The sequence below is a fragment of the Orbicella faveolata genome, unplaced genomic scaffold (genome assembly GCF_042242905.1).
Source record: "Orbicella faveolata isolate gen_17 unplaced genomic scaffold, um_ofav_v1 contig_1, whole genome shotgun sequence".
NCBI classification, from domain to species: Eukaryota; Metazoa; Cnidaria; class Anthozoa; order Scleractinia; family Merulinidae; genus Orbicella; species Orbicella faveolata.
Window position 1 is genome coordinate 5,726,622 of NW_028301536.1, and position 10,879 is coordinate 5,737,500.

At 39.4% G+C, this 10,879-nt stretch overlaps 1 protein-coding gene and 1 pseudogene across 1 annotated transcript; one reads left to right on the forward strand and one right to left on the reverse strand.

Annotated features, from left to right (window-relative positions):
* The first annotated feature begins 337 nt into the window (after positions 1 to 337).
* LOC149117831 (serine/threonine-protein kinase pim-3-like) lies at positions 338 to 4,066 on the forward strand (annotated as a pseudogene).
* Positions 4,067 to 6,338: 2,272 nt separating this feature from the next.
* On the reverse strand, positions 6,339 to 10,768 carry LOC149117832 (uncharacterized). The gene is made up of 2 exons (XM_089286358.1): positions 7,517 to 10,768; positions 6,339 to 6,945 (listed from the first exon to the last, which is right to left on the reverse strand). The coding sequence occupies exons 1-2, from the start codon at positions 10,766 to 10,768 to the stop codon at positions 6,940 to 6,942; spliced, it is 3,258 nt and encodes a 1,085-aa protein (XP_089142484.1). The 3' UTR covers positions 6,339 to 6,939.
* Positions 10,769 to 10,879: the final 111 nt, after the last annotated feature.

Sequence of the window (10,879 nt, forward strand, 5' to 3'; positions counted from 1 at the left end):
CATCTGCAGGTACATGTTTACGGTTGGATTTCGGTATAATTTTTGACAGATAATAGCTAGGTTTTCAGCTGGAAGACGTAAACAGTTTGTAGTTAGCGATATGCTGTTATTCTGGTGTTCCTGGTTTAAGTAGAGTTTCATTAAACTTGATCTGGTCACAGTAGGAAAATTTTGCTTTCATTTTAGTCGTGTACGTGGTAGCGTAGTTGATTGCGTCAATTTCAGCCCCAGCACGCGCGTGGAGCTAAACCATGGCTTGCGTGATGCGCAGGACGTGTGCGCACTAACAAAAGTAGGCACCGTCCTTAATTTGTTGTTCAATCACTGGAGATTGACCATGCCTGAGATTAACGCATACTTATCAAACAGCACGGAATCACGCGGTGAAAAGCGTGTGATTAATTATCCGAATTTTTCGGAAAGCGTGCGCTTAAAAAGAAAGCGCGAAATGGAAACAGAAACAACTTCGCCGAAGAAAAGGCGCACGGAAAATGAGGTGAGTAAGAATTCATTTGACTTAAATCACGTAAAATACTGCGGAAACATTCATCCATATATATAGAATCGTTTTGATTCAGTTTTTGTGTGGGGAGTAACGCGAAAGTGTGTTCTTAATTCTTTCCTTTCTGTTTTTGAGTTCTCCTCTTCATAAGAAAAGAGACTTAAAATAACAAACGAAGAAATAGATGCATTTTTTTCACTTTACAATATCTGTACAGGAATAAATGTACTCTCTGTTAATTTTTGTCTTCTTACAAGTGTAACTTATGCTAACGTTTAATTTTTTTTCATCAAATGGTTGCTTTAGCCAGAGAAGGAGAAAAAGTACTTCTAAATTCCACAGGTAATCAAAAAAAATTAATAACTTGTATACGTCCAAAAAAGTTTCTAAACGAACTCGTCATTTTGTTTTTCCACAGAAACAAATTGAGATGTATCTGGAGCGAGTCTGAGAAAGATTATCTGGAGAAAATCAGTACTTACGAAAGCTTTTTGTCTCTTGATTATGAGGTGAGGTGGTTTCTAATCTGGCTCAAACTTGACTGAAATCGTTGGTTTTACGTACTGTTATATTACACACAGTTTTGCCAATAATTTACATCATTACAGTTTATACAGCCTTTTTGAGTATAAAATTGCAGCACTGCACCGTAGACGTTCTAACTAACCCAATAACAAAAAGAAAAAAGAAATAAATAAACCGATTGATAACTATTTTGCTCTAGCCGTATTAATAATTCTGCGTTCTTTGCGTATTTCTTGTTTCTTCAGAAACCCGACTGGGTAAACGCCGAGATGAAATTGACACTGTCAGCCGACAGCTTGTCATCTTGGGATTCCAATTATGAAGACGATCAAGAGAAACGTTCTGAAGTGCCAGAATTTATCAAGAAACTAGCTTCTCAAGGTAAGTTGAATTCAACAACAACAACTTTATTTGAACTTTGAGAACTAAGCCTAGATTTTAAGGTGGCTAACTACAGTTTTTTCTGAGACAATAGAGCGCTCTACCATTGCCTGCCAAACAGCAGTATTAATCGCGCGTTCAAAAATAACGCAAGTAACCCTAAGAAGAAACGAAATCACTGCAGCACTTGAAAGGCGTTAAATCACTTCGGTGTAAGTAGCAATAGTTTCAAACTCCGTTCAAACAAGTGTTTAAGCCTAGGGCCAAAAAAATATGACAAAAAAGCTCTATAAATAACCGGTAAAAGAGCTCTAATCTACTCTTGCTTTCTCGCACGCGCCTAAATGAATAACCACGCGTGACACCACGCGTGTTTTTCTGATTTTTGTGACGTCAGCGTTACCAAATAAATGCTAATTTTCTCGCGTTCCCTCTGCCGAATTTTTGTTTTATTTAGCTCAGTTCTAACCACATACGATTACTTGATTTTTTTGGCATGTTAAAACTGGATTTTTTCTTTGTTTTTGATTTGCAGCTGAGCTTGCTGATTAGGACATAGGAAAAGTCCTTGGAGCTGGTTCATTCGGTCAAGTCGTCGCTGCAACACGCAAAGTGGACAATCTGCCGGCAAGTTGAGCTCAACAGTCATCTGCATTTCTTTATCAAATCATGCATTATTTTCTGGGAGGACACATTCGGGCAAGACTGATAAATTTAAGGTCTTGTTTTGCTCTAGACTCCCACTGGTATTTGCCTCATGTCAGTAAAACACCATGAGGTTCCAGACTTCAGTCTTGTTTACCAGTAACAGAAGTTGATAAATTTCCAAAACATAACATTATTTTCTAATATATATGTAGAATTAAAGTAACAAAACTAAAAGAGTTTATATTTCCTCTCAGGTGGCGCTTAAATTTGTGCAGAAAAGCTCAGTCAAGGAATTTAAACAGTTTGGTAAATGTAAAATTGGGTTATCATTGAAAACAGCTTTTGGCTGATAGTTTCAAGGCAATTGTAAAGTAAGGGTAAAGAAGCAGTATTGTTAAGTCGAAAAAGATTAACAAGTTGTGGTACTTGAGAAAGCCAGGTGAAGACTTCGAAAAATAGTGCCCAAAAAAAACTAACCCACCCTCCCTCCCTTTTTATAGATAAACGGTGGAGAAATTCCATCCTAGGCTTATCTTCAGCGCCAAGCAAGACACCGTCACGTGATCGACATATATTAAGTGGTCGACACTGACGAGCATTATGTTTACGTCATGGAAAGACCGGAAGTCTGTAAAGACCTGTTTGACGTCATACACGACCGAGACAGCCTGGGGCGACCACTGACAGAACGAGAAGCCCGACGATACTTTGCCCAGATCCTGCAGGCCAACATCAGCTGCGAGGAGACTGGTGTCCTACACCGAGACATCAAACCAGAGAACATCCTGGTGGACATGCGCACTGATGAAGCCGAGTTGATCGACTTTGGACTGGCATCTGAAGTTCAACAAGAACCTTTCACAAAATTCAGAGGTGAAAATAATGCTGGAGTGTCTTGTGAGCGACATTTGCAAGTACAATAAAACCTGGCAGCTTATGTGATAGTATGATTTGTTTCCATTTAGGCACACCACAGTACATGCCTCCTGAATTCAGTAAATCCAAGCAATATGACGGCTGTCAGGGCACTGTGTGGCAAATGGGAATCCTTATTGTGGATATGCTGTCACCTGTAGTCCCAGCATTTAAACATCCACGTCACGCTCTGCGCATGGCACCTAGAGTACCACACCAGCTTTCACCAGGTATTTTCTTCTTAATCTCTACTTGCTATATCAAGTAGAAACACTTTCACTGTTTCTCTTATAATAATATACATGAAAAGATTACTCGATTCTGATTGGCTGAGAGCAGTGCAGTTCAGGTGTAACACCAGTGCAAAAAGTGTAACATCAGTGCAAAAACTGTAACACCGGTGCAAATTACACATCGTAATTCTAGGTTATGATTGGCTGAAAGAAAATAGGAAATTTGCTAAGCCAATGATATCACATAAAATGATGACGAAAATTTAGTGCAGAAACTTTGAAAAAAGTTTTCTCGAATGTGAAAAAACGGTCTCAAGAAAGATCTTCCGGCATTTCCTCCACGCAAATTTTTTTCATATCTACATTATTAATAAGTAATCATACGGTTTTTCTCGTTCAATTTGGAATTAATCAGCACTTGTGAGTTTTTCAAAAAGCTGAAATTGCACTCCCCGAAGCGGCTCGTGCAATTTCAGCTTTTTGAAAAACTCACTCGTACAAATTAATTCCAAATTGAACTCGAAACCGTATGATTACCTATACCTATTAACTTTCACCTTCCATATTGATTCTGTAGCGGGTAATTTCAGCTCCGTAATCCCATGTTTACATCTTGATATTTATCTTTTTATTCCTTTTCAACAGAGGCAAAGAACCTTATTTACTCGCTGCTGAACACGACTCCAAGCATTCGTCCAACTCTGAAACAAACTCTGCAGCATCCATGGTTCGCCATGACAGACTAAACTTCTATCATCACTCGTGAAACACATCTGTTATTTAGCCAATGAACTGAGTTGAAAGATTAATATTATGTTAATTACATAGCTTACTGATCGGCTTCTGAGCCATTAAAAGTTAACAGTGCAATTTAGATTTTTGGACACTAAAGTCAGACCATATATAACAGCTGTAAAGATATTAATGTAATAAAAATGATCGTTAAGTTATTACAAACTATTATATAATATCTGCAAATTATGACAGATATCTATTATTGATCTAATAAACCGTTTATTAAATCGGTAATAGATACCTTTCATGAATGCGCCAAATTTGTTCGATTACGGACTAATTCATTGGATTCACTGAGCAAGTTTAGTTAAAAGTATACAAGAATAAAATGGAATAGATCGCTTGTTTTATTCCGTTAGAGAATCCTTGATTTCGTAGTAGCTTTACAGAAATAAAGTCAGGCACAAAGACATGCAAATCATCACAGTGTGTATAGAGTAATCATAAGGTGGTGTAGTATATTTTAAATGATGAGAATAGTTTCTGAATAAAGTATTTATGCAATGTTATAATATGGATTAGTTACTGGGTATATTAATTAAGGTAGCGCCTACACTACGCCGGGGAGATTTGTAAACGCAAGTTTCTTTCTGCGGTTAGGCCTACCTTCCACACTAATCCGTCATGAAAACGGGGCTTTTCAAAGACGCCCTTCCAGCTGGAGAAATTTTAAAACGCCGGCTTTTTGTTTTCGTGTGGACGGAAAACATTTTGAAAACGGAATTTTTCGAGACGGTTGCGTCACGATAATCATGTGATTTCCCTGACTGAGTTTTCCTCAAACACAAATCCAAAATGACCGATGATTGTTGCGTCGTTTTAACTCCCCCGGAGTAGTGTAGACAAAAACCATTTGATGCGTTTTCAGAGTGAAACCTCCGTTTTCAAATACCTCCGGCGTAGTTTGGACGGTAAATGTTTTATCCGAAGAGATAAAACATAGAATATCGTGCGATATGTAAAAGTAATTGCTTCGTATATAGCATTATTATAGCGGAGCCCCATACCCATATAGAAAAGAAAAGGAAACCCATGAATTGATTTTCTCATAGTTATCGTGGCTAGCGGTATTGCTCGTGGGCGCGTACGCACGGCGACGGCGACGACGATGGAGTCGCGCAAGATGGCGGCCATACTCCAGCGAATAGGTTGACAGAGGAATGCACCCTCGGGGCGGTTTGTAGCATCTCTCTTTGATACTGGACATCCATGTTATGGTCAATTGACACCTGTCAAAACAAGGTATCCGCTTACCGGTATTACGTGACCATATCGCGCTCAAGTTTAAAAGTCATCGAAGTCACGTGTTTCTTGAGGTTGGCCGCTGACAGAGTGCTGTTTTCGATTGGATCGCGGGCTTATGTCAGGTTGACTTTTTGGCCGGGTTGTTTGGAAGCCGGTTAACGCTAACCCAGGATTAGAAAAGTTAACCGAAGTATAATTTTTCTTGTATACAAATGTTTTTCACTGCTTTTGTTTTGTGTATTTTGAGGACTTTGAGATTATTCAAACTCAAAACAGAAGGCCAAACAACAGAAACGGAAAACCTCACCATAATGTTACAAAACTCAAATCAAAATTCTCGCTTATCCTGGGTTAGCTTAAGGTGGCTTACTACAGTTTTGATGGATTATAACAGCCCAACTTCTAACTCTTTTGAAAAATGTTCGAAGATGTTTTTTCTCTCTCTATTTACTGTTTACTTAAGTCTTTTGCCATTCTATGTGAAACTTAAACAATTAAACGTCAACAAATGGCCAAAATGAACGACCAAGTACTTAAGTAGAGACGCTAAGTCCTGATGTGGACCTGCACTATCATGGGTTGTACGATAGGTTTTCCAGAAATCCTCGATCAAAGACTGGATTTTACAACCTTGGACGAGAATTGAATTGCGTATGCCCTTTATTTAAGCGCGCGCTCAGGTGACGCCATTTAAATCCGTGTGTTAGATTGCCGAATAGCACTCTGGTTATTTGAGCACCCTTCAGAAATTTAAGTACACGCTCAGTCGCAAGGGTTTCCTCATGAAATTCTTCTTGTGTTCTCTATTTTTTTACGCCATCCTAATAGCTGGCTTTTTGTTAACCGTAGTAAACGAAAAACCATCCTTAATCACGATCAAGGAATGAGAAGCAAGGTTTAGCGGCTGCTAGTTTACTGTTATCATCTTGAGACCCCTAAAAAAGGCATGTCCAATATACTAGAATTGGCCAAAAGTTGAGCTGCGAAGAGCGAATCCGGACCCAAAGCGATAAAAATGTCTGCGACGCTCAAAACGGAGTGCAAAGGAAGTAAGCAAGATCTAGGGGGTCTCGCCCTTCGCACGTGGACTACCATCCACTGGGAAGGACCGTAATGTTGTGCCTGTTTATTTTCCGGAAATAATTCGTTTTTCGCATTAACCTCGCATACGGCCAATACCTGTGACATTTGAATTACCAATCAGCATTCGGCAGGCGGAAAACATCTTGCACTGTCCTGACGTCACCATTCTCGGAGACCCAGGGTAGTAAGATGGGGTGGGGGTAAAGTTAGATTCTTATACATGCACGAAAATATTGGCGATTTTTCTGGCGTGATTTTATTTACAACAATTTACTGCGGTTTAGATATCGCTTTAGAATATTCTATTAGTTTAATTACAGGTTTAAGCACGCTTCTATTTACGTCGCATCTTCATGCAATAGTTTTGTGATACATACAAAAAGAAATACCGTATAACAAGGCTCTCGCAATGTACTTGACAGACCTGTGGTATAAGATCGTTAGAAAAGCATAAAGTATTATTCCTGTTAAGTAACAAAAGTCATTCAAAATAACAATAAAAAAACCCGTTTCTTTGCGGCAGGAGAGAAATGCACACTGTCCTTGCAGAAGTGTTTTAGCTCATTGGCTTGATATTGGCCTGCATAGAGTCCTCCATTAATTGAAAAGGTCTTATTCCTGCAACATCAAAGAGACAAACAAACAAAATGTAAGAAAGTTGATGTAAGTTGGTCTAGGCAATGTGTAACTTCCATTTCGTCATCCTAATCAGCTTATAGTGTTGTCGGCTCACTAACTTGTTCATATCTCCTCAAGATTCACCAGAAGAAACATTACTGAACAAAATGGCAAAAGGTCCAAAGAATAACAGGAAAACCCTGCTTGACTGGTAGCCTAGTGTTGTTAACACTGTTTTTCAATGTAAGAAGCTCTCAAAAGAAGTGACTTTAATATCTTAGTTAAAGGCACAAGTTACAAAATGTGAAGAATGTGGGTAGATCACAAGAATAAGAATCAAATCAGAACACAAAAAAATGCAAGTGCTTTGACCCCCAAAAATTGGCCAAACAACTGGAATTCAAAATATTATTAGTAATATGAAGCTCCTGTTTATTAATGTCACGGCACAGTAATATTTCATTCTGATTTTGTTATTTGCAATGAAATACAAGATCATTTGATTTAACTCACACAACTAACCCACGTAGTTTGAAGCGTGACTTTTCTTTTTTACGTTGCGATAACTTACTTTTTTTTCAAAAGCAAATGACACGTTATCTCCAATCAGCATGAATGGTGCCCACTCGTGGACCTTGCTAAAGCCGTTCTCTCTCATCCACTTCATGGCCTCATGAAGACACTCACTGACACTTACTCCGCGAACAAGGTACTCGTAAAAACGGCTCATCAACTGCTCTGTTGCCCTGTCTTCTAGAGCCCATAGTGCCACCAACACTGAGCGTGCACCGGATCCTAAGAACGCACGAGCGATTCCAACAACTCCCTCGGCTCTAATTTGTCCACGGCCACTGTGACAACAGCTTAGTACCACCAACTTAGCTCGCACTTGAACTTCTGAAATGTCAGACATTTTCAAAAGATAGTCGTCTTCTTGTGGAATCTCAGTAGCCAAGCCAGTGGGGGCGAGAGCAATTTCTCCTCTTTCAGCATTACCATGTGCGGCAATATGTATCAGAGTCACTGAACCTATCCTCTCAAGTACCGCTTGCTTCGTTGCGTGCTGTCCTAATAAAGGCTCAACGCCTAGTAGTTGTCCAATCATCTCTGCTTCCTTCCTTGCACCAGGTAATGCTACGAATTTCTTATTGACAAGTCCCCTGTAAATCACCACACCAACATCAGGATCACCTACTATTAGAGCACCAGACTGACTGTGATAGTCGGCAGGACTGTCTTGTATGAGCTTCAGAGTCGTCAAAGAAGGAACCACGCGGATTCTGAAAGTCTCCGTTAAATACCTCCCACTTTCATCGAGTAAAGCTGGAAATGGAACACGGTACAAGCCGCGATCAGGAACAATGATGATTTCAGACTCGTCAAGTAAGTCGGAAACAGGATTGATGAGCATTTCGTAGAACAAAGTTAGACTCGGTTTGGGATCACCCTTATCCTTTCCTCGCCGAAGAGTTTCAAGACTCTCTCTACCACAAGAATTGAATTTCGGCTCAATGTCATTTAAAGATCGATCTTCGCAAATTTCTTCCGGTAAAATTCCGAAGCTGCGGAAGCTTTCAGCCATGATAGCAAAAAATTCATCCAAATTTCTAGCAACCTTTGCTAATCTGGTGTGAAGATTCTTTTCATCCACTGTAATATTTCGGAAATGAATGGCTCCGCTTTTCTCGAGAAGCCACAAAAACACTTCTTGAGAATAGTACGAAATGTATAGACAAGCGCAGTCAGCTTCGTTCTTCATGACATTTTCAAAGCTAGTCCAAAATTGCGGGTCGGCTGATATGTGTTCTTTTGCAGAGTACTGAATTTCCATCAGGTCTGCTAGGGTTCTAGCCCGTCCCAGCTCCACAACATTAAGGGCATTCTTATAATTTCCAACAGCACAAAACAATCTACCGAGCAGCTGGTAGGGAAAACTGTGCTTGTCTGCCAATGATATCTTAATGTGATCACTTGCTGCATTGACACCTCGCAAATCTTCGCATTTCTTGATACTTTGAGACAAACAGGAAAACGCTTCCTGGAACTTTTGTTGTGAAAGCTTTGTCAATGTCAGAAACATATAGCAATCAAGCTCAATTTCGGCGGATCTAATACTTCTAACTAATGAAAGTGCCTTCTCCAAATACTCTTCAGCCCTGGCATATTCATGAAGTCTTAGGAACACAGATCCCAGGCTAAAGTAATTTATTCCTTCTTGTTTTCTGTCACCAATTTGAAGTGTGATAGCAAGAGATTTCTCGTAATATTCTTTAGCTTTGCCATTATCGCCAAGAGATTGAAGCAAAACGCCTAGATGTCCATAAACTGTTGCTTCTCCTGCTTTGCTTCCAATTTCACTAAATATTGCGATTGCTTTATCATAATATTCTTTACTGTTTCTATATTTTCTAAGAAATAAAGACAACAGCCCTAGGTTTGCATGAACCTCTGCTTCTCCTTTCCTGTCTCCGGTTTCCATTATGATCTTCAGCGCTTTTTCAAGACACTCTTTAGCTTGCACATACTCGCCAAGAGTTAGAAACAAAGTCCCCATGTTGCCGTAATTTCTTGCTTCTCCCTCTTTGTCACTAAGCTTCGTGGTGATTGCAAGTGCTTTCTCGTAATATTCTTTAGCTTTGACATATTGGCCAAGATATTTAAACACAGTTCCAAGGTTTCCATAACATGACGCTTCTCCCTCTATATCACCAATTTCCACTGTGATCGCAAGTGCTTTCTCCAGATATTCTTTAGCTTTGACATATTCACCGACAGATCTAAACACAATTCCTAGGTTTTGGTAACATGACGCTTCTCCTGCTCTATTACCAATTTCCCTTGTGATCGCAAGTGCTTTCTGGAGATACTCTTTAGCTTTGACATAGTCTCCGAGAGCTCCAAGTACATGTCCTAGGTTTCCGTAATTTATTGCTTCTCCGCCTTTGTCACCAATTTTCATTCTGATAGCTAGAGATTTCTCATGGTATTCTTTAGCTTTCACATACTGACCAAGAGATTGAAACACATTTCCAAGGCTTCCATAACCTCTTGCTTCTCCTTGTCTGTCACTGATTCTCATAGTGATCGCAAGTGCTTTCTCGTGATACTCTTTAGCTTTGAGATATTCACCGACAGATCTAAACACAGTTCCTAGGTTTCCGTAACATATTGCTTCTCCTCTTCTGTTACCAATTTCCCTTTGGATCTTAAGTGCTTTCTCATATTGTTCTTTTGCCTTGACATGTTCACCGACAGACTGCAACACAGCTCCTAGGTTTGCGTGACATCTTGCTTCCCCTTCTCTGTCACTTATTTCCAAACTGATAGCAAGTGCCTTCTCCTGAAATTCTTTAGCTTTAACATATTGACCTAGAGATTGAAAAACGCATCCTAGATTTCCATAACATTCTGCTTCTCCTACTTTGTGATCAGTTTCTCTGTTGATAATGACTATTCTCTCCCAAAGTTCTTTGGCTTCAACATACTTGCTTTGACTCCAATATAATTTTGCCAGTACCATACCAAGCTTCTTTTCGTGGACTCTATCACCACACTCACGATAAACGGCGAGAAGTTTCCTGCCGCATGTTATTGCATTTGTGTTATCACTGATTTGACAGTACCCTTTGAACATTGTTTCATGGATTCTTCTGTAAATTATTTTGCAAATTTTCTCCTCTATACTTGGTGCTTTATTATTTTGCAAAACCAAGCTCTCCTTGCATAACTCGATGGCTTTTAAAGCGCGACCGGTATTTAGAAGGAACGTGGCAACAGCTAAACCAATGAAGATGGCTTGCATAATTTCTTCTATGTTATTCATGATTCCTTCTTTTTTGTTGATCTTGAAACTAAAAAAAAAATTTACTTACTTTAGGGGTTATCTCGTTGAAATGAAGATGGAAAATGTTACATTTTCAAAATCGTTTCTATG